At 39.0% G+C, this 24,712-nt stretch overlaps 1 protein-coding gene across 12 annotated transcripts in view; it reads left to right on the top strand.

Annotated features, from left to right (window-relative positions):
- The window catches only part of Zfx (zinc finger protein X-linked), a 76,015-nt gene extending 52,521 nt beyond the window's left edge, over positions 1-23,494 (top strand). For 7 of the 12 annotated variants that reach the window (XM_006527965.3, XM_011247577.3, NM_001358356.1 and 4 more), the window contains 5 exons: positions 15,826-15,975; positions 16,157-16,300; positions 16,639-16,788; positions 17,265-17,405; positions 18,146-23,494. In XM_006527965.3, the coding sequence (XP_006528028.1) occupies positions 15,826-15,975; positions 16,157-16,300; positions 16,639-16,788; positions 17,265-17,405; positions 18,146-19,329 (1,769 nt within the window). In that variant the 3' untranslated portion in view covers positions 19,330-23,494. The remainder of the gene's footprint in view (positions 1-15,825; positions 15,976-16,156; positions 16,301-16,638; positions 16,789-17,264; positions 17,406-18,145) is intronic. The other 5 variants (XM_006527967.3, XM_030251311.1, XM_017318464.2 and 2 more) reach the window with 1 other exon arrangement.
- Positions 23,495-24,712: the final 1,218 nt, after the last annotated feature.

Below are 24,712 nucleotides of genomic sequence, written 5' to 3'. Positions count from 1 at the left end.
GCAGAGGCAGGCAGATCTCTATGAGTTTGAAGCCAGCTTGGTCTATATAGTGAGTTTCAGGACAGCTAAGGCTACTCATAGTGAGACCCTGTCTCAAACAAAACAAAACGACATACATCTCTGTAAAATGAGTTTTGGTTTAGAGTCTGTAAGGTGACTGAAATTTGCGAAGAGTGAAATAGTTGATGTGTTTCTATATAAAGATGTGATAGAAAGAGGGTGTCTTCAGTTATAGAAAGACAGACTGCAAATCATGAAGGATGTCATTTGGCAGGGAGGGATAGACACACACACGTGCACCAGCTTTCCTTAGTGTCCTCAAACAACTTGGAAAGAGGAAAGGCACATGCCCAAACTACTTATATTCTTGTATTCTTGTACAGGAAACAAACTACTGGTCAGAGAAAGCCTGAAGTATGAACTTAGGTTCTTGGAACTTAATGTACTTTGTATGAAAAGTACTGTTTATGGAACAGAATGGGAAAGAACATAGTACTGCAACATGATTTCAAGCATGATGAATTTATTAGAGCACTGAAGCAAACTAAGGTGTTTTGGTGGCATACCTCCAACTGTTTTAAGTTGGCATCTGGGAGAATAGTTGTCTTCAAACATTTCTTGGTACTACTTTCAGATATCAAGTTCTAGGTTAGGTAGACTACAGTTCTAACCCAGTATAAATTCTTACTCCTTAAGGCACTAAACTCCCATAAATAAGAACTGGCAAATTATTTATAAATTTGCCCAGTTGTTTTCATATATGAAATTAGTATACCATATAATGGAGTCTACCAGCATTTTATAGAAAACCATCTTTTTAAAGTTATTGAGATATTCTCATCCTGGTGTGGTATGTGCGTATCTGTAATCTCAGACTAAACAGGCTGAGGAAAGAGGGCTTTGAAGTAAGCCTGGGCTGCAAAATAAACGACCATCTCAACAAGTTATGATAGGACTTTTGAAATACATGGTCTTTGTAAAAAGGAAACCTTTATTTAGCATGTATTTACAGGACTTTGTTTATATTGCTGTAGGTGCTTCAGTTATTGATGAGTCCTAAATACATAAAGTAGAGAAAGTTCTTAGGGGGCAGGGCTTATAGTCTACTGTAGGAGGGAGGTTACAGAGTGATGCAGAGCTGTGACTGAATTCTTGTGGAGACTGGAGTAGCCTACCTTTGTCAAGGATGAATTTTAGCTTTCTAAGATGAAGGAAAAGGGTATGGGTGAGTGGAGACATTATGTTTTACAAAGGGTTTGGGGATTGAAGGGATGGCTCACGAGTTAGTGTTTGCCATTTAAGTGTGGGGAATGGGATTTGGAGCCTCAGAAACCGTGTAAAATCCAGGCAAGCATGGTGGCCAACAGTGATCAAGAGGTAAAGAAGCAGGTTCCTTCGGAGCAAGCTGACTAAGTAGACTAGTGGGAATGAGTGAGCTCCGGCTTCAGAAAGGCCAGGCCTCACTAAATAAAGTAGACAGCAATCAGAGGAACAGACCTCATACCAACTTTGGGTCTCCACACACATGTGCATATATGCACACGCGTGCACACACGCACACTCTTACACTCATGCACATCACATGTATTATAAAAAAAGGTAGCCATGTTTCTTTGTGTGCCTGTGTTTGTTCATATATGGTTTCCATCTTGGCCTTTCCTAGAAACTTAAGATGTGCTGACATCTCTGTACTTCATTCCTTGTAATGATTTCCAGAAATAGAATTACTGGGTAATTTAGGACCAGTGAGATGGCACAGCGGGCAAAAGTGTTTGTGTCTTGCTGTACAAGCCTGATGGTGATCAGAGTTCAGTCCCTGGAATCCACAGTGGAAGGAGAGAACCGAGTTCCCAAAATTTCCCTCTCTTCTGCACATGTGCTCCCAATATATAAACACAGACACACAGACAATAATACAAATTTAGAAAAGATGAGGCATATTTACAAGTTTGGTTATATTACCTCAATGTTTTGTTTAATATAAGTCCTCTGGTGTTATAAGATTATCTATTTTGTTTTGTATTCTAACCAACACAAGGCAGTATTTTTCTTTATAAGTTTTTGCTGGTCTGTAAGAGAATATTTGATGTAGTCTATTTCAATTTTAAATTTATTTTGTAAGGTAATCCTTGTAGCAATAGAGATTAAGTGAACAAGAGACTAGGGATAGACAGTAGTTGAAGTGGTTCACATATAAAAAAGAGTACCTCAAGTTGGGGTTTGGTAGTGTAGTTCTGTAATCCCAGAACTTAAGAAGATTCCGTTCTAGGGCCAGGAAGACCTGTCTCAAAAACAAAATGACAATAAATATCCCAAAGACCTTAATAGTAAAGAAGATCAAGGAGAGCTGAAGTTGAGATTAGAAAATAAAATGGATGAGAGTTAGTCTCAAATGATCTGGGTGGGACTTGGATGGAGAAAGATAATGCAGAGATAACTGGTGTTTGACCTTAAGGTTTCTAGGTTGTAAGATTGGGCCATGATAATCATTCAAGAAAGGTAGTAGATTTTTGGGGGTTAAGAATGATTTAGGATTTGCTAAAAATATGAGGTGCTTCCTTGTTGGAGACAGTCTCATACTTGTTTTCTGGACAGTTGAAAATATAAATTTGGGGCTGGTGAGATGGCTCAGTGGTTAAGAGCACCGACTGCTCTTCCGAAGGTCCCGAGTTCAAATCCCAACAACCACATGGTGGCTCACAACCATCCGTAACAAAATCTGATGCCCTCTTCTGGAGTATCTGAGGACAGCTACAGTGTACTTACATATAATAAATAAATAAATAAATCTTTAAAAAAAAGAAAATATAAATTTGACATTTTAGAGAGAGGAGAAATTGGTTAGGTAACAGAAAGATAGAAAGTATCTCATAGAAGTGGTTGGTGTTTTCTAGACAATGCTTATAGAAAAAGAGTGTTAACTATGTGATGTAGTTACTATGGACTTGAGTGATATGTGTGTAATGTTTATATATTCATTCATTCCTGGGTATCTACACGAAGGAAGGACTCAGTGTACCACAGAGACCTACATGGCAAAGTTTACCGCTGTACCATAAGAGCTAAGAAATAAAACCAGCTAGATGTCCACTAGCAGATGAATGGATAAAGAAAAGTTGTAGATATATAGTGGTAGATCTTCAGCTGGAAGAAAAATGAAATAATTTCAGGGAAATGCATGAAGCTAGAGATTATCTTGTTAAGATGTGTGTGTCAGACTCAGACAAATAACTATATTTTCTCTCATGTTTACATTATGGATTGAAATTTGTGTATGGAGTAGGTCATAGGTCATAAAAGTAGAAAGGGAGGGGGCTGGCGAGGTGGCTCAGTGGTTAAGAGCACTGGTTGCTCCTCCAGAGGTTCTGAGTTCAATTCCCAGCAACCACAGCTCATTACTATCTGTAAAAGGGACCTGATGCCCTCTTCTGGCATGCAGGTATACATGCAGACAAGTACTCATAAATAAAATGAATAAATAAAAAAAGTAGAAAGAGACCAGGAGAAGGGAGGACGAGCTTTGGTGTGTGATAGGGTCTTTCTATATAGCCCTGGCTGTTCTGAAGCTGAAACTGTTTAGGATGCACTTAAACTCAGATATCCTGCCTCTGCCTGCTGAGTGCCTGGATCAAAGGTGTGAGTCTCCACACTGATAGGTATTTTATATGTATGAATTTTTTTTACCTGCATGTATGTGTGTGTGACATATGCCCATAGAAGTCAGAAGAAGGTATATTGGGTCAGCTGATTGTGAGCGACTGTGTGGGTGCTGAGAATTGAACTTGGTTCCTCTTTAAGAGCAACCAGGGGCTGGAGAGATGGCTCAGTAGTTAAGAGCACTGATTGCTCTTCCAAAGGTCGTGAGTTCAAATCCCAGCAATCACATGATGGCTCACAACCATCCATAATGAGATCTGATGCTCTCCTCTGGTGTGTCTGAAGACAGCTACAGTGCACTTACATATAATAAATAAATAATTCTTAAAAAAAAAAAAAGCAACCAGTGTTCTTAACCACCGACCCATCTTTCTAGCCCCAAGGACAAATTCTTTAGGGAAATGGAAGGGAAAATGGAATACATATGACATGAAAGCAGAAGTGGGGACTACTTGGAGAGAGGAAGGCAGCTAGCAACAGTGGGTCATAAGGGAGTGGGGTGAATAACAGTATGCATGTATATGAAATGCCATAAGGAAACCCATGGGTTTGTGTGCTAACTTGAAAACAGTGTCAGTATAGATCTTTTGTGTATAAAATGTTGTAGGCATTTGAAGTTAGCTTAGGCTGCAAGGTCTCATTAGAAAGAAGAGAAGGAGGTAAGGTGAAATGAAAATTGAAGGTTTGCAGAAGACACGTAACAAACTGAGTCTTTAACACTACGGAGGACACAGAGAATGCCATAAACATGTGTCAGCCACTGAGAAGAAAGACTCTTGGTGGGCAATAAGGATGTTGGTATTTAGATTAGTTTCAGTAAACCACAAGAGAGTGGGTAGGAGATGGAAGAATTGAATTATAATGGGTTGAGAAATCAGTAGAAGTGAAATTAGGGGTAAACACTTTGTATAAGCCATTATGGTTAGTCAAGGGACAGGAAGCAATAGTATGGCTTTTGCTGGTTAGTGAATGTATCTCAGACATGCTTATGGGTACAGGGACAAACTAATGGACAGGGCCATTTTGACAATAGAGAAAGGAAGGCTAATAGGTGGAATAAGATGCAGAGAAGAGGAAGGGGCTGGTGTTTAGGGTCACAGTGGATAGCTGTTAGTTGTGTCCTAGGCAGAGAGATAAAATGTTAGTAGAACTGAGAATCCTCTCTAAAAGACAGAAGATTAGAGGAATGTTTGAGTGTGACAGCTGTTTTCCCTGTGGAACATCTTCATCTACTGTCTTAGGGTATTACTGCTGTGAGCAGACACCATGACCAAGGCTTATAAAGGACAACATTTAATTGGGGCTGGCTTACAGGTTCAGAGGTTCAGTCCACTAGCATCAAGGTGGGAGCATGGCAGCATCCAGGCAGGCATCGTGCAGGAGGAGCTGAGAGTTCTACATCTTCATCTAAAGGCTGCTAGCAGAATACTGGCTTCCAGGCAGCTAGGATGAGGGTCTTATAGCCCATGTTCACAATGACACACCTACTCCAACAGGGCCACACCTTCTAATAGTGCCACTCCCTGGGCCGAGAATACATAAACAATCATATCTACCAATACAGAATAAGAATAAGCCAAAGCCAAAGGATAGTGATAAAGGGTCGAGGGACATGGGCTAGTTTAAGAAGCAGCCAGCTGAAGAGTGGAGATACTCTAGTATAAAAATTAGTAAATCATTGGTAAGGTACTGCAGTATAAAGATAATAAAAATAATGCTTTTATTTTAGTTTAAAAGTTTTAGATTTATTTTTATGAGTATTTTGCCTGCATGTACATATATGTACACCATGTGTGTGCTTGGTACCCACTCTGGTCAGAAGAAGGCATCAGTCTCTTGGAACTGGAGCTATGATGGCTGTTAGTATGCTGGGAGCAGAACATGGATTCTCTTTAAGAGCAAGAAGTACTCAACTGCTGAGCCATCTCTCCAGCCCCTTTAATTTCATTTTAAATATTTGTGTGTATGTGTGCGCGCGTGCTTGTTCCATGGTGTCTGTGTAGAGGTCAGAGGACATCTTGTGGAAGTCTGCTCTTTCCAGTAAAAGTATCTTTTATTTGCCTGGTGTATTTGTCATTTGGGAGGCTTACTGCGCCTGTCGGCTAGTCTAGGCCTAGTCCTGAAAGCTTCCAGCCTCCATACAATCTAATCTAGGCCTGGAATGTTTTCAGCCTCTGAGACTTACTTCTGAATAAACTCACCCTTTCTAGTTCTTTCTGAGTTCTGATTGGCAAGTTCAACTCAGCTATTCTGGCTCAAATTCCTCTGCAAGCTGAGTGATTCAATCTGGCTTCTCTCTTTTGTCCTGAATGGTTCCACTTTGGCCTCATACTAACTTTAGCAGTATGTTCTTTGAAATAAATACCTAATAATAATAAAAAAAATAAATTTAAAAAAAGCATGTGCCAACATACTCAGCAGTGGATAGTATAATTAAAGTAGTAAGAATTTTTTTTTTTTTTTTTTTTTTTTGGTTTTTCGAGACAGGGTTTCTCTGTGTAGCCCTGGCTGTCCTGGAACTCACTCTGTAGACCAGGCTGGCCTCGAACTCGGAAATCTGCCTGCCTCTGCCTCCCAAGTGCTGGGATTAAAGGCGTGCGCCACCACTGCCCGGCATGTTCTAATTTTCTTGTTCCTTCCTCATTCTCTGGCTGCTTCTGTATTATATGTGTCTAGCTTGTTCTTTTCTTCAGCCTGTCTCTTTAAAACTCCAGGTAAAACTGCCTCCTCCTCCCTCTCTGAGCTTCTCTACTCTATGGTATATTCTTCGTGAACTCTACTGTATCCTGTACTGTACTCTCTCCTTCCTGTACTGTATGTCTCTCCCTTAAGTAGCTTCCCTCTCCTCTCTCTTCTCTTGAGTGTTGGGCATATCCTATTCTACCAAATCTTTCTCCGATTCGTCACTTTTTCTGTCACCCAATTAGACATCACTTTCAAACATGGGTGCTTCCTTTTATGAACTAACTTTACCTTCATTGTTTGGGATTAAAGATGTGTACTAAAGGTGTTTCTGTATTCTAGCCAGAGGGATTAAAGGTGTGTGCTAAGGGCTGAGCCATATCCCAACAAGAAATAGGCTCAAATATCCTGTAACAATTACTATTGTCCAGGATCCAAGCATAGAACATGGATTGTTAGCCTTAATGGTGGCCTTTGCCCATTAAGCCATCTTGGCCCAAAACGGTATTTTTAAATGCCAGTGCCAGATTTTCTATAACAAGACTAGATAACTCAGCACCAAGGTTAGAGGAAATAGTTGGCTATCTCCCAGATTGTGAAGGGGACAGCACTCGGGCTTCTTTCTGCTTTCTGCCCTTCTGGCTTTCACCCTTCTAGCCCTGTAAGGGTTTACCAAGGGGTAAGGCTTGACTTTTATTGCTCTTTTAGAACACCTTTAGAAGACAAATTTTAAAATGGTTAAGTTTAGTAGTGATTGAGACCAACTTACCAAGTATAGTATTGCAGAATCTAGGCTTTAAAAAAATTCTTATTTATATTTAGCTGTCTTTTAGGTCCTAGGGTTCCAATTGAAGTTAGTATTAATGGCCCTGAAAAAGTAAATATGGGCAGAAATAAACGTATTTGAATATATTTTGACATATTTTAATGTTTTATATATTAAATATATTCAATATTATATTCACTCTATTCTTGTTAAAAGATACATATTAAAAGAAAGGGGCTGGAGAGATGGCTCAGCGGTTAAGACCACTGGCTGCTTTCCCGAAGGTCCTGAGTTCAAATCCCAGCAACCATATGGTGGCTCACAACCATCTGTAATGAGATTGGATGCCCTCTTCTGGTGCGTCTGAAGATAGCTACAGTGTACTTACATATAACACATAAATAAATAAATCTTCAAAAAAAAAAAGAATTGTCCTAAAAAAAAAGATTTTATATATATATCTTTTCTCTTCAAAGAGAGATACTATTAAACAATCCACTTTTGGAATCAAACCATTGTAACGTGTTGGAAATTATTAGTGTTTTTTTCTTGGTTTCTACCCTCTAGCAAAGATGGTTCATAAAGCTGTATTTTAACATAAAATCTATATTGACTTCAGACCTTTAAGAATGGCAGAGGTTTTGTAGTAAGCGAGTAGAGGAACTGGGTGGGATGGTTACATTGAACAGTAAAGTTGCATTACTTTACATATTTATTTTCTTTGTCTTGATAGTACTTAAGATCTATTTCTTTAGTTACTTCCATGTATACAGAACATTGTTATTATAATCACCTTAAAACTGCATCTTTAAAGCTTGTTCAGAGTCTTTCCTTTCCTTTCCTTTCCTTTCCTTTCCTTTCCTTTCCTTTCCTTTCCTTTTCTTTTCTTTTCTTTTCTTTTCTTTTCTTTTCTTTTCTTTTCTTTTCTTTTCTTTTCTTTTCTCTTTGCTCCTCCATCTGAAATTGTTTCTGTAGATGAAATTCACGGGTAGAGTTGGTCCTAAGTTGCATCTTTATAAAGAAATAGACATACATTTATTTTCCTTCTCTTCTCTTCTCTTCTCTTCTCTTCTCTTCTCTTCTCTTCTCTTCTCTTCTCTTCTTTTTTTGAGACAGGGTTTCTCTGTATAGCCCTGGCTGTCCTGGAACTCACTCTGTAGACCAGGCTGGCCTCGAACTCAGAAATCTGCCTGCCTCTGCCTCCCAAGTGCTGGGATTATAGGCTGTGCCACCACTGCCCGGCTTTTCTTTCTTTCTTTCTTTTTTTAAAAAAGATTCATTTATTATTATATCTAAATACACTGTAGCTGTCTTCAGACACACCAGAAGAGGGCGTCTCATTACAAGTGGTTGTGAGCCATCATGTGGTTGCTGGGATTTGAACTTGGCACCTTTGGAAGAGTAGTCAGTGCTCTTACCGGCTGAGCCATCTCTCCAGCCCCGTATTCATTTTCTTTCTCTCTGATAGGGAGGGCGAATATTGTGTACGCATTCTAAATTAGGCATCTACAATAAATTACTGGATTATGGACTTCAGTGTACTGTAATTTTTAGATGCCATATCTACTGTCACTGCAAGGAATCATTCCTAGTTTTCAGTCTTCGGATGGGTTTACTGAGGCTTCCTTGGTCCTGTATAAAGCATGCTTAGATTTGCTATACTTCTGTTATTAGTAATGAAATTATTCCCCAAAATTTTATTTCAGTTTTTAGGTCAAATGCTGGACAAGATGGAACGATAATTTGCTAGTTTCAATTTTTAGAATAGAAGAAAAAATACAAAAAAATTAAGTGAGAGAATTCCTGGGTAGCTTGGGATTATTGATAATTTTTTTAAATACGGAGTTTCAGACACTAAACTTTTTTTTTTTTTATCTACTAGGAGATGAAAATAAAGGCCTGGGTTCTAAAGACAGGCCTGCTCTTGATTTTCTTCTATCTTTTCACTAGCTAACTGACTTCTGACCAAGTTATACACCATCTCAGAGCCTTGGTTTCTTTCTTTTTTTATGGGGGGGGGGTGGGGTTCGAGACAGGGTTTCTCTGTGTAGCCCTGGCTATCCTGGAACTCACTTTATAGACCAGGCTGACCTCGAACTCAGAAATCCACCTGCCTCTGCCTCCTGAGTGCTGGGATTAAAGGCATGTGCCACCATGCCCGGCTGCCTTGGTTTCTTTATCTGGGAAATGAAGCAAAAAACTTTCATAGAAACATGAAATAAATAGCAAGATGCAATGCAAATGGTAGTTATTATTAGAAGTCATTTTAATTTTAAAAAATTATGCATTTCTATTTTAGAGAAGCCTTATTCTAAAGTACTAGTTCTCATGACTGCTAAAGAAGATACTTAGGCAGAAATCATACATAGAATGACTCAACTTCATCGAAGCTTTCTTTGTTTTTAGAAATTTCATTTTTAATAGTAGCTTTAAAATTACAATGAAATCCTGAGTACTTAACAGGACCATCAAAGTGTTCTTTTAAAAAATTTTCTTCTGTAATAATTTATATTCAGAATAATTTCACAGGTTGAGTAGGACAAGCTCTCAAGGTGAAAATCTGAAGGTCAATTCTACTTTTGTATAGTAATAGAAATAGCTGTTGTCAGGGAAGTCAGGGTATTTGAAATGCATCTTCCCTTCTATTTATGAAAGCAAACAGGTTTTTTGAATTCTGTATTATAGGTGTATGACAGTTTGCATGTTGTAAGATGGCTAGGTTTTCCACTCATTGAAGGTTTTATAAGGGTCCTGACAGACAAGCTAACATGTCAAAACAGTAAGTCTGGCCTTGCTCTTTGCAACCAGAAGGATATCTGACTTTTTAGTACCAGTTAAAATTGAGTGGGGTTTTTATTGTTGCTTCTTTTTTAAAATGATTTTATTGAACTTATTAAGTGTGTGTGTATGCCTGGGTGCATGTTACTTCTGTGCTAGAATGACTGAGGAGGGGTTGGAGCCTCTGGAGCTAGGGCTACAGGCAGTTGTGAGCTACCTTACATGGTTGCTAGGAATCAAACTTGTGTCTCGTGAAGAGCTGTAATTACTCTTAACGACTAGGCCCTTTCTCCAGCCCATTTTTGTTGTTGTTTTGATTTTGACTTTTGAGACAGTTTTTCATTATGTAGCTTTAGCTTTCTGAGTGCCTTGCTTAGGATCAGTTTGTGAAACTTGGCTTAGAGCTTAGGTCAAATTCATCATTCTTGAACTGTTTAAAAATAAGTGCCCCGATGGTGATACCCATGTACTCTGGAAACCCTGTCTCGAAAAACCAAAAAAAAAAAAAATCTTACTACTTTAATTATACTATCTACTGCTGAGTATGTTGGCACATGCTTTTTTAATAATTTATTATTTTTTATTATTATTAGGTATTTATTTCATTTACATTTCCAATGCTATCCCAAAAGTCCCCCATACTCTCCCCCACCCACTCCCACTTCTTGGCCTGGCGTTCCCCTGTACTGAGGCATATAAGGTCTGCACGACCAATGGGCCTCTCTTTCCACAGATGGCCGACCAGGCCATCTTCTGATACATATGCAGCTAGAGACACGAGCTCTGGGGGTACTGGTTAGTTCATATTGTTGTTCCACTTGGGTACTTTCTCTAGCTCCTCCATTGGGGACACTGTGATCCATCCAATAGCTGAATGTGAACATCCACTTATGTGTTTGCTAGGCCCCAGCATAGTCTCACAAGAGACAACTATATCTGGGTCCTTTCAGCAAAATCTTGCTAGTGTATGCAATGGTATCAGCATTGGCACATGCTTTTATTGATTTTTAATTGTTTTTGAAATTCTATCTCTCTGTGTTTGTGTCTGGGTGCATTTACATATCCTGTACCACAATTTGAGGACAACTTGCAGGAGTTGGTTCTCTCCTTCCAGGGATCAAAATCTGGCTTGGTGGCAAACACCTTCACCTGCTGAGCCATCTTGATAGCCTAGCACAGGATGTTTAATGCCAGTACTTTTGAGGGTGAGGCAGGACAGATGCCTCAAATTCAAGGCCAGCTTGGGCCACAGCGAGACTTCCACACCTGGCTGGGCTACAGAGTAAGAATCTGTCTTAAACAAATAAAAAAGAGCCTTCCTTTTCCTCTTTTCTGTTACATTCTCATCCACTCGTATACGCAACCTCCTGACTTGTATTCCTTTGTCATATTTTTCTGGAAGTAGCTTACTAGCCAAATCCCCAAATCCTGCTCATCCCAAGTAGGTATCCAACATAGCCTTCTTCCTTAGACCTACTATCTGTTGTTTTTATTGAAGGTTTTGGTGCCTGTCATCTGCTATAGCAGACTAATATGTGCTGTCCCTGCTTTGTTGAGTTCAGCCCATCCACGTTTTCAAGGTTAGCAAGATGGTATAGAAATAGGCCTCTGATTTCATCGTTGCTTCAAGATGTCTCATCACTTAGAGCAGATGCTTTCAAGCCTCTGGTCAGGGTTAGGGCTTTAGGGTACCTCTAAAATCAATCTCCCCCTTTTCTCCTCTTTCTAGCTCCTATGTCCCTACATTTGGATTATGTTATGTAGAATTGCTTGCCTAGAGAATCACCCCTGCCCTCAAGTTCCCCAAGAGATTTTAATATCTGACCTGATTGAAAAACTTCCAGCTTTCCAGGATCAAGTTTGAGCCTCTCTGCCATGGGCAGGAGGCCCTTTGTGATCTGACTTCAGTTTAGCAGTTGGCAGTATTCCCTACCATGCCCTCAGTCCTTCCATACAGTTTCTTGTCTCTATACCAGTGTTCATAGGTTGTCCTTTACCTGAATGAAGTAAGTGCCCTTCTCCTTGTTTCAGTCTCAGTAAGGCATCTCTTCTTTGTCTACATATAACCTTCCCCCCCCCCCCAAGACAGGGTTTTTCTCTATAGCCCTGGCTGTCATGGAACTTACTCTGTAGACCAGGCTGGCCTCGAACTCAGAAATCCACCTGCCTCTGCCTCCCAAGTGCTGGGATTAAAGGCATGGGCCACCACTGCTTGACAACCTGAAAACTCTTAAATCCCCAAAATAAAACCCTAAAATTAAAAAGAAAATACAGGAACACTAAAAAAGACCCTGAAAAATAACATGGGTCTATGTCCAGTACCTGGTGGAGTTCACAAATGATGTGGTAGTGTATGGTTAGAGCATCCCTGTTAGCTGAGTACTCGGCCCTTCAGCCTAGCATCCTGACCTTCCCAGATGTCTTTGTTTTTGTTTTTTTGGTTTTTCGAGACAGGGTTTTTCTGTATAGCCCTGGCTGTCCTGGAACTTACTCTGTAGACCAGGCTAGCCTCAAACTCAGAAATTAGCCTGCCTCTGCCTCCCAAGTGCTGGGATTAAAGGCGTGCACCACCATCTCCCGGCTAGAACCTCTTCGTGTACAGTGAAAGCACTATCGTTTTGGATGCTGATCCTCTTTCATGTTCTATATGAACTTCTTATTAAAGATTGGATTAGAGAGCTTAGCGTCTGTTTCCTCCTATAAATGTGAGTTCACAGGTGTTTGCCCTTTCTCCATAAGGCACCTTCATTTTCTGTTTGTTTAAATGACACAAGGAAAAGCAACATTATTTATCAGCAAATAAGATACACATAAACGTGCTGGAGAAATGGCTCAGCAGTTAAGAGCACCAACTGCTCTTCCAGAGGTCCTGAGTTCAATTCCCAGCAACCACATGGTGGCTCTCAAGCACCTGCAATGGAGTCTGATGCCCTCTTCTGGTGCTGTCTGAAGAGAGCAATGGTGAATACATAAAATAAAAAGAAGATACACATAAACATTTTAGTCATTTTTGAGACAGGGTCTCACATATAACTCTGGCTGTCTTTGAATTTTTTTTTTACCATAGATTTTCTTTGTGTAGCCTTGACTGTCCTGGATCTAGCTTTGTAGACCAGACTGGCCTCAAACATAGAGGTCTACCTGCCTCTGCTTCCTGAGTGCTAGGAGTAAAAGCATGCATGCATCAACATGCCTGGCATGCACCAACATGCCCGGCCGTTTTTTGTTTTGTTTTGTTTTGTTTTGTTAAAGAGATCATTTTTAAAGATTTTTTTAAAATGTCTTAATTCTAGGTAAGTCAGAAATCTGGTTGACAAATTGTCAGTATATTCTTGCCTTTTTTGAATTTTTTTTTGACAGTGTTTCTCTGTATAGCCCTGGCTGTCCTGGAACTCACTCTGTAGAGCAGGCTAGCCTCGAACTCAGAAATCTGCCTGCCTCTGCCTCCCGAGTGTTGGGATTAAAGGTGTGTGCCACCACTGCCCAGCTGTTTTTTTGCTGTTTTGTTGTGTGTGTCTGTGTATAAGAATTTTGCTTAGGTAAATGTAGATTTTGAACCTGCTAGAGGACATGACAGGACTTTTAGACACCACAAGCATGAGTCGTGTCTTGTTTTAATTAATATTGGTTGTAAACAAAAACGGAGATGATGCAGACTTTAAAGTGTTAGAAGTGATCAGAATCACCACCATCTAGCCTTGTTGTACTCCTAAGTGCCTTGCCTAAGGAGTAAATATGTACATATGTAAATCTCATTTCTGCTGACAAAATATCTTCGGTAGGTCAACCATTCGCTAGTTTTTTGTTGTTGTTATTTTTGGTTTTTTTTGTTTGTTTGTTTGGTTTTTGGTTTTTCAAGACAGGGTTTCTCTGTGTAGCCCTGGCTGTCCTGGAACTCACTTTGTAGACCAGGCTGACCTCGAACTCAGAAATCCGCCTGTCTCTGCCTCCCAGGTGCTAGGATTAAAGACACGTGCCCCCACGCCCGGCTCATTCACTAGTTTTTTATATAATGTAATTGCTTTTGCTAATATCCGTCTCAAATTCTAGAGTCCAAAAGTTAACAAACACAGACCGTGACTCATGTGGTTTGAGATTTAAATTCAGTGTAACTACAAATAGTCAACCTTTCTAGACTTCTATTTGCTCTGATGTAAAATGTCAACAGTACTGTACTCTTGCTTCACAAGGTTGTTGTAAGTAGTACTTAGTCAGTAAACAGTAGTTATATTTATTATTGCTCCAGTTAAAATAGTCATTTCTCCCACTGGAGTGCAGACTTTACTCCGTCATATTGGTATTTCCCAATACCTAATGTAAGGTCTTAATGATGTACAATTTCAATTCACCATTTGATGAATTGAGTAAAACATAAATGTCCAGCCAGAAAGAGAACAGATGTACGTGGGAGAACACCAGAACGAGAACTAGAAGAGAAAGGGAAAGACTTGTCGATTCCCTTAAGGTTTCTTTATAGACCTTGGACTTGGACCTGTTTCCCTTCACTTGGGGCAAGCTGGGCCACTCTAGTTAGTTGAGCTCAGAACAGAAAGAGCAGTTTTATGGTTCGTTCTTTTCTCCCTCCCTCCCTCCCTCCCTCTCTTCCTTCCTCCCTCCCTTCCTTCCTTTTTCTTTTCCTTTTTTTGGGACAGGGTTTCTCTGTACAGTGCCCTGGCTGTCTTAGAACTTGCTCTGGATCATGTTGACCTCGAACTCACAGAGATCTCTCTGCCTGTCTCTGTCTCCCAAGTACTGGGATTAAAGGCTTGTGCCACCACATCCAGGTCATGTCTCTTTAATAGGCTTAACATTGATAAGTCTAACTTTTTAGGATAAATTGTCCTAGGTGCTGAGTTTTTATTAACCTTTACTACACTTTCTGTATTGCCAGAGATGCCTCTAAATAATGTGTGAGATAAGGTTGCTTATAGTGGCAATTACATTTTTGGTCTCTTTTTTAGATCTAGAGTGTGATTGACATAATTTTTTTTGTGTTTTATTTTCCAAATCATTCACAACACCGATTACTTTGGTGACTTTTATCAAGCTTTTAAAAGTGTAGTTTGCTGTTTAACACTTTACTATCTTCTATCTTCTTCCCTTTGTTTCTCGCTTCTCTTTTTCTTATGGCCTCTTTTTGTCTTTCAAGAGGACAGATGTGCATATCAGAGTGTGTTTGAATTTATTTATCACCAAGGACCTTGACTTAAAGTCACAAGTTAAAATTGTATATATGTGTTACTTATACAAGATATGTTATAAGTTCTTGTTTATTTGTTTTTTTAGGGTTTTTGTTTTTGTTTTTTTGGGGGGACAGGGTTTCCCTATGTAGACCAATTGGCCTTGGAACTCATAGAGATCTGCCTGCCTTTGACTCCTGAATGCTAGGGTTAAAGGTATGTGCAATTGAGTCCAGCATTTTATACGTTTTAAGCAGTTTGAATTAGAATCTCCATTCTCCATCCTTTCTGGCAGTCATGCTTTCTTTATTTTTAAACGTATTATTCTAATGAAAATGGATCACATCAAATAATATTTAAGAATAGTAACCATGAAGTTGAGTTTATGAAATATTCATACAAAGACCATGGTTTTCATTTTACTACTAGAATGTTATTTAAGGTGAAGACCTTAAATATTAAGAGATAATTTAAAATGTAGGAGTGATTTTTACTTGTGTTTTAGCAAAAGCTAAATACATCCTTTTACTTACAGTTTCTAGGCTACCAGGCATTTTTTTTCTGTCAGTAATACTTTTTTAAATATCTGATCTCAGTTTTAAAAGTCTTTAGTATTTATTGAACCGTCTACTTGTCTAGGTTAAAATCATCCAATTTTATGTGACTCAAGTGAAAGAGAATGTTTGTTAGCAGAACTCAAACAGTAACTTTCTGTTTAAGCATTTTCTATTATTACTTGAGCTGTATTTTCTGCTTGCTTAGTGGATGATGCTGGTAAAATAGAACATGATGGTTCATCTGGACTGACTATGGACAACGAAACAGAAATTGACCCTTGTAAAGTGGATGGCACTTGCCCTGAAGTCATCAAGGTGTACATTTTTAAAGCTGATCCTGGAGAAGATGACTTAGGTGAGCAGTGCTGAGCAGTGCTTCAGTCTGATTGCTTTTGGGTTATTTAGACTGAGAAGATGTGAAGTCTTTTCTGAAGATAAATAAGCTTAGCATAGTATCAGAGAAATATATTTGAAAAAGGAAGAAGTGGAAATGAAATTTTAAAATCGATTCTTAGAGCTGCTGTTTTCCTTGATAGGTGGAACTGTAGATATCGTCGAAAGTGAGCCTGAGAATGAGCATGGAGTTGAACTACTCGATCCAAACAATAGTATTCGCGTTCCCAGGGAAAAGATGGTTTATATGGCTGTTAACGACTCTCAGCAAGAAGAAGAAGAACTGAGTAAGTAGATGCTCTTTCTGTGTTCCTAATGTTTTCTCTGTCTCTTTTCAATGGTCAGTATTTGAAGGAAGTAAGCGGCATCATTTGAGAAATTACTATGCTGCCATGTTCTCAGGGAATCAGTATTCACTCATGTAGGTTTAGAATGTTTGCTACTTTAAAACTAGATTATGGTGAAAACCAAGAGAAGAGTTATTCAGCAAGTGTTTATTTTACAAAAGCTGTATTCTAGCTAATGTTTAGCTTCCCATTTGCATATTAGCTGAATTCAAATGAAAGTATCTCTCCTATGAGCTATGAGAACCTGGTCAGAGAAGTTCATCTAATTTTCTACTTAGATGTCGCTGAGATTGCTGATGAAGTTTATATGGAAGTGATTGTTGGAGAGGAGGATGCTGCAGCTGCAGCCGCAGCCGCAGTGCATGAACAGCAAGTGGAGGACAACGAAATGAAAACCTTCATGCCGATTGCATGGGCAGCTGCTTACGGTAAGTCACAGAGCCACTCTTTGGACATGAATTTGTGATTGAAAAGCAGTTTTTGTGATTTTAGGTTTAGAAATCGGAAATGTTAGTACTATATAAGGATTATTTGATTTAAACAAGAGCAGAGGAGGATTATAAAACTACTTTTTGTCCTGATTTTAAACAAGCATTTCCTCCTGTTTACATTATATAAGGAAATAAACTGTATGAAGCATACAGGCTTTTAACTGTATCAGGTCCATAGCTTTAAAATCTTGGGGGATAGCATGGGACCCCTGGGGGAAAATTCTGATGCATGTTTCCATTTTGGAAGCTAGGCATTTCCAGTGGTCTTACTATAATGAGTATGCTCATAAAACTTGGGTATTTTTGTCATTCATGAGTATCATGGCTTTTCATTGTGGGAGTTAATAAAGAATTCCTAATTCTTTATAATTTATAATACTGTATGATTTTGTTTTTTTAATACACATTGTTAGGTAATAATTCTGATGGAATTGAAAACCGGAATGGCACTGCAAGTGCCCTCTTGCACATAGATGAGTCTGCTGGCCTCGGCAGACTGGCTAAACAAAAACCAAAGAAAAGGAGAAGACCTGATTCCAGGCAGTACCAAACAGGTGAGGGCGCGCGCGAGTCCCACAGTGCAGCGTGCTCCGCAAGCTCTCAGGCAATGCTAGTGTGCATCCACAGGGGTATTGTGAGGGTATTTTAGTGGCTAGACTATGTGGAGCTTTTGTGTATTGAATTTCAGAATTCGGTGATATTCATGAATGATTTTATTGATTAAAAAGGAGTGGGAAATGACTCAAAGAAGATGAAAATGTTTAAAACTTGAATTATGTGAAAATGAAAGGGAATCCTTTTATCCATGTTGGCAGTTACTCATTTTTGAAAAAATTAATATTAAAGAATGATTATTTCAACATAAAATGGGTGTGATTGACAGAGCAACACAATAAGTACTTGAGTTTGTATGATGTAGCTTATTTCTTATATACCAATTTGCATATTAAGACTTTTATTGGTATATTTAAGCTTTATTATAAGTTAGCATAATGTTCTAACTAAAAAAACTTTATATGAATAATTCCCACAGATTTCTAAACTGATGAGACTTACTTTTCAATAGAAATTACATATTTGTTAATCGATTTTGTTAAAATGGAAAAGGCTAGTTTTATGCAGTCCAAGTTCTTAGGGCCAGGTTATTGTGTATCTTAGCTTGAAAATAAGAAAAGAATGTGTAGCTTGGAGGCAAATGAGGAGCCCTTGACTGTAGTGTTCAGAGCACACATTCAGAGTTTTGAAGAAACTAAATCAGCATGTTTTGATCACTTATGCTCCTTTCCTCTCTTAGCAATAATTATTGGCCCAGATGGACATCCTCTGACTGTCTACCCTTGCATGATTTGTGGCAAGAAGTTTAAATCGAGAGGTTTCTTGAAAAGACACATGAAAAACCATCCTGAACACCTTGCCAAGAAAAAGTACCGCTGTACTGACTGTGATTACACTACCAACAAGAAGATAAGTTTACACAATCACCTGGAGAGCCACAAGCTAACCAGCAAGGCAGAGAAAGCCATAGAATGCGATGAGTGCGGAAAGCATTTCTCTCATGCTGGCGCTTTGTTTACCCATAAAATGGTGCATAAGGAAAAAGGAGCCAACAAAATGCACAAGTGTAAGTTCTGTGAATATGAAACAGCTGAACAAGGCCTATTGAATCGCCATCTTTTGGCAGTCCACAGCAAGAATTTTCCTCACATTTGTGTAGAGTGTGGCAAAGGTTTCCGCCATCCGTCAGAGCTCAAAAAGCACATGCGAATCCATACTGGAGAAAAGCCCTATGAATGCCAGTACTGCGAATACAGGTCTGCAGATTCTTCTAACTTGAAAACCCATGTAAAAACTAAGCATAGTAAAGAGATGCCATTCAAGTGTGACATTTGTCTTCTGACTTTCTCAGATACCAAAGAGGTGCAACAACATGCTCTTGTCCACCAAGAGAGCAAAACTCACCAGTGTTTGCATTGTGATCACAAGAGTTCAAACTCAAGTGATTTGAAACGACACATAATTTCAGTTCATACGAAGGACTATCCTCATAAGTGTGACATGTGCGATAAAGGCTTTCATAGGCCTTCAGAACTCAAGAAACATGTGGCTGCCCACAAGGGTAAAAAAATGCACCAGTGTAGACATTGTGACTTTAAGATTGCAGATCCGTTTGTACTAAGTCGCCATATTCTCTCGGTTCATACAAAGGACCTTCCATTTAGGTGTAAGAGATGTAGAAAAGGATTTCGGCAACAAAGTGAGCTTAAAAAGCATATGAAGACCCACAGTGGCCGGAAAGTGTATCAGTGTGAGTACTGTGAATATAGCACTACAGATGCCTCAGGCTTTAAGCGGCACGTTATCTCCATTCATACGAAAGACTATCCTCACCGCTGTGAGTACTGCAAGAAAGGATTCCGAAGACCCTCGGAAAAGAACCAGCACATAATGCGACATCATAAAGAAGTTGGCCTGCCCTAACAGTACTCTTCATAGCTGTTTGTAGAGAACTGGCCTTGAAACAGAAAATTCATTTAAAAGCCAATCAGTCTTGTTCACATACAATACTGTATATTGATTTATGCTGTGTACAAATAGGATTATTGCTTCTAGTTGACTGTTTTTACGTTTTGTTCAATAGTGTGTTCTGAATTCTATTCAGTTTGTTTAATACATGGGAAAAAGCAGCAACACGTTAGTTGCTTTTACTAAAGTAATCCCTGATTCTATACTGAAGTTTTCTATCTTAGAAGTTTTATATTTATTTTAAAATATTTACCTTGCTTACCTTGATGGTACTCTTGTAAGACCAGTTAACTCATGGTAACTCTGCATTGGTAACTGAAAGGATTCATGTGGACTTTTTGTCTCACAAATTTCTCACAATTAAATCGTCAAGAGACATCTAATGGAATGGGAGATTTTGTATGGTGAGGTCTCATGCTCGTAACATGGAAGTCATTTACTTGTCTTGCTTAGTAATGTAGACTGTATGACAATGAAAGTTTTCCTATGAACTCTTGTGTCCCTGGCATCGCTGTGTAGAAGAGCAGTAGCTGGGTTTGTGTTTACCTTTCTTTCTGATTTTTTTTCCTTTTTAGTGGAGAAAATACACTTTTTTTTTCCTTTAGACTCTTTCTTTACATCTTCTGTCAGTGTAGTAAACTTTTAGAAAACCTTGTTGAAAATTTTTGCTTGATCCTGTTGTATTTTGATTATTTTATCTGTGCTGCTTTGTCTTGGAATGGTTGTGTGCTCCAAATGAAATTTAACTGAAGACTGCATTTTGGAATCTCCTAGGGGTAACTTGTGGCTCATAGGATCTTTTGCAACTTTATATATGTAAATGTACCCTGAATTATATATATCTATCTATATATACACATATATATGTAACATGTATCTGTGTGTATTGCTTATTTTACATACTTATACACACAACCCCCAGTAGTAGTTCTTTAAAATCTATAATGAAAAGTATTAAATTTACAGTAACATGAAAGATCCAGGGATGCAAGAGAGAGCATTTTGTAAGTCTTGCTCTTCAGAGAGACTACTCAGGTGAAGAATTAGAAGGAAAATAAGGACACTAGTATTTTTAAAGAGTAAAGGTATTTTCTTTTAAATATCTTTGGTAATTGAAAAATAGAGGTTAAGATGTTTATAGATACAATGTTTTCATACAGTTTCAACTCCATGCCTTTATATTTTTCTGAAAAGCTAATGGGTATCCAGACATGAATCCCCCAGTTCTCTCTGATAAGCCGGAGAGGGAACTCTTGTCTGACCAAGCGAGGGGGACAGAAAGGGAGTGATGGCTCCGTGGACCAGTGAACGGGTGCTAAGGAGGACTTAGACTCGGCCAGTTGAGCCTGCTCTGTTAGTTCTTAGTTAACTAGAAAAACTTAACACTCGCTTGTCTTGGATTACACGATAGAGGTGTGGTCCAAGTGTGTGAACAGTCTGAGGCCTCACTTGGATCCTTACCAAGTCTTTCACAGTTTTGTTTTTGAGAGCTGGCAATTTGTAACATACAGGTCTGATCGCTGATAAAATTTGTAAAAATAAGTTGGATATTAAGATTTTTGTTAAGATGTCTTTTTGGAAAACCGTTTCTAGAGTCCCTGGAATTGGCTGTTGGCACACGGGTCTGGCACATCACGGGAGACTTAGATGTTTCTTCCCACTCGATAGCTGCCTTGCTGCCTCATTATGGTGCTCCATCCCTTTCGTGCCGTTAGTTTTGACCTTCCATCCTTCTCTTTGTCATCAAGATTTGTATTCAAAAGTTATATTTTTGGGGTTAGATGTCTTGAGTATTTGGTGTTTGGCAAACCTCTGAAGTGCTAGATCGATTTAGTCTAGTTCTAAATCAAATTCTTAAGGCTGGTATGAAGTCCATCCTCAATGCCAGTCAATGCCAAGGCAGGGTTCCCTAAGCTTCCCACCCGCTAGGGACTCCTTTTACCTTTGTAGCCTCTGCAATGTGCTTTAAAAAATACATCACAACTATGATTTGTTTTATTGCCCTGTTATTCTTGAAAGCTGTCTTTTTTGTGAGAACTTTTAAAACCTACTTCATTTTTTCCCCAGAAGTAATATAAAACACCTGACATTGAAATTTATGAAATTTAAGAATCATCTACAATCAGTACAGAACAAATGATTGGACTATTTAACATATATTTTTTTAAATAAACTGAAAGATAAGGAACACTTTACACAATTTATATTTCTCTTTACATAATCTGGAACCACACAGTTCTTTTCTTTTTAAAGCACAATATTGAAGCCTTTAAAAGGTATTTAAGGGTTTGGTCAAGTGAATATAAAATGTGTCTGTATAAAAAGAAAATGAAGTAGTCACTGTTACGTACTGACATTAGTTACAACCTAGTTTTAATTCTTAAAACAATTTTGATTAGCAAAGCTAAAAAAGGGTGTTTCAGTTAAATGTTTTAAAGAGGTACAGATTTTTACAAGGACATAATATAAGTTATTGTTCTGTAGAAATATCCTATTAAATATTGTATGTCCCTCCCTCTGTATACTTTGTAAAAAAAGTAAAATACATAAAAAGAAAATCATATAGGGGATGTGTGACATTATTGTAATTGTGTACTTGAGAATAACGTGCAAAAATAAAAATCAGAATATTTTCCTGTTAACGAATGTTCAGTCTATTTGATACCAGTACTAAGTTAAAGCTTTTTCTTAAGAAAGAAAATGTACAGTTTTTGTAAACCTAATAAACATCAAAAGCAGTGGATTATTTTCATCCCCCTATTTCTTAATTCCTTTTATGCAGCAGTGGAATGCAAAATGCTTGGTTGCTTTGAATTTTGTGACTTGGATGCAAATACTGGTATTTCAGTCCTGTGAATTTGCAAGTAACATTGAGAAGTTAAGAGGTGATTGGTGAGTCCTTTGATGAGCATGTCCTTGAAATTCATTTTTTCTTTTATCTTTGTAAATGATTTGTTTTATTAGCATCTCTGATTCCTGTTATAAATTACCCACCCATAAAGTGGGTTTGAAAGCACTTAAGATTTGTTTTATTATCAGTTCACAACACATTTCATCTGAGGCCCTACCTTTTAGTTACCCATTTGTGCCCAGGTTGGAGGCCTCTAGTAGACTCAGATCTTGGAGGATGGTCACTGTCGTAGTGAAAATGGCAAGTTGGATAAAGGTTGGGAATCCTGAGAAATGTGCAGCACTTTTGATATTAACAATGAGATTCTGTAATCTAGAAACCAGCGTTGGTCTGAGAGATGAGGTGACAAATAACTAAACCTTGAGGTACATGTCCACAAGAATGTGGTGGAAGTCAGTTGTGAGTCTGAGCATACCTGATCTCACCCATTCTGCTAAAATATGCTGCCTTATCGTTGCCAGGGATCTCGGTATTAATTTCCTGCAAAATCTTACATTTGTGTAAGGAAATGCAAGCTCAGTCAGCATCTTAAAGAGGATCCATGTCCAAATGATGCCTGTCAGCAAGGTAGCCTGCCCTCTTAGTCCAGTCCCCAGTGAGCCGGGACGAGGCATGAGCCTGTGTTTCAGCAGGCTCCCCGGGTTGTTCTGCTCCAGGCTCAGGTTAGTGAAAGCGATCCTAGAGCACTTGAGGAACGGAAAGCTTACTTGGTGTGATGTTTTGTGTAGTTGTCAAGGGGCTCAGCAAAAGCAGCTAGAGATGGTGCAGTGAGAATACATTATAATCCAGAGACTGACTGCCTTTAGCCTTTCCGTAAAAGTCCTGAGTCTTGTCAGTCACTAAGTCCGTCCTTCAGTGCACGTCTGAACAGCCTGTCCCTCCTACTCTTACATAGCCCCCAGTGTTGCATTCCTCAAACGTAGGAAGACTTGATAAGTAAAGAGAAGGACTGAAAATTGTGTGTTCTTGTGTGTTTAATTGGCCCAGAGTTAATAAAGTAATTCATATTAAAAAGGACATTTTGCTGCATTTTACAACTTTTTAGGAGGTCAAAGTTAAGTTTGCCCTATGGATTTTGTTTTTATCTTTTGTTTCATGTATATATTGTTTGCCTTTTTCATAAAATAATTCTTGGATTTGTTATATATTGTTCCTGTTATTTTTGACATCTTTGCTATTGTAAATAAATTCCTATTTTGTTTTAAGTTACCCTAGTGGAGTGTTGGCTATAGACAAGGCATACATGGGACACTTCAGCACATGTCACACACATGCACACAGAAATGAGACTTGGACCACACAACCAACCCCCACCTTGTTAGAAGCCCAGTGTGCTGTGACCCCTTCACTTTCACACTTCTCACCTTCAAGGGAACCACTGTGGCTTTAAGTAGAGCACCTGTAACTACTCGAAGTTTATTTGGCTAGCCTGACTGACTAGCAAGCTCCAGGGATGCCCCTGACTCTGCCTCCCCCATCCTGAGATGAGAGGCATGTGTCATTGTGGGAGTTTTCCATCGGTTCTGGTGATTGGGCGCTTTACTGACAGCCCTCTCCCCAGCCCTACTTGGGGTTTAAAATAGTTTTCTGACCGCTGATGGAAATATTTGATCAAATTGAGGATGTAAATCAAGAATTATTTTCTTCTGCTTGATTTTCCCTTCCCATTTTATTTGTCTTGTTGGTTCTGGAGAACACCAGACCACTAGGGTACCCTGTTACCAAGACTCTTAGCATGAGTTCTAGATGACATAGAGCTATGTGGATTGCCACAGAAATCTGAGCTTTGGCTGAGATTACACAGTAGTGAACTAGGCTTTCACTTTCTAGAAGGAGGCAGTTTCTGATTGCTTCATGTTTGTGTTTGACTTAATGCAGAGCCCATTTCTTTTTCCTTTTTTTTTTTTTTTTTTTTTTGGGTTTTCAAGACAGGGTTTCTCTGTGTAGCCCTGGCTGTCCTGGAACTCACTCTGTAGACCAGGCTGGCCTCGAACTCAGAAATCTGCCTGCCTCTGACTCCCAAGTGCTGGGACTAAAGGCGTGTGACACTACCGCCCGGCTGAGCCCATTTCTTTTACCTGAGCTGCTTCTTGGAAATGGTAGAGCTCTATGTTGAGGTTTTGGAGGTTCTGCTACACCTGTCCTCTCTTCTTGAATCCTAATTATGTTGGGAATGTGCACAAGAAACCACATGTTGGGGCTGGAGAAGGTGGCTCAGTACTCAAACACACTTGGAGTGCTTCTAGATGACCTGAGTTCAGTTCCCTAGGTAGAGCAGCTATAACTGGCTCCCAGGGATCTGATAGCTGTTTCTGGCCTCCAAGGGCACTTGACACATACATGATATCTACTTACACAGATGCACACACATACACATACATCAAAATCCTGAAAAATGTGGGCAGACTTATACAGCTCACTGCCGGC

Source organism: Mus musculus, chromosome X (assembly GCF_000001635.26).
Source record: "Mus musculus strain C57BL/6J chromosome X, GRCm38.p6 C57BL/6J".
Classification (NCBI taxonomy): Eukaryota; Metazoa; Chordata; class Mammalia; order Rodentia; family Muridae; genus Mus; species Mus musculus.
This window is presented reverse-complemented; position numbering and strand designations above follow the sequence as displayed.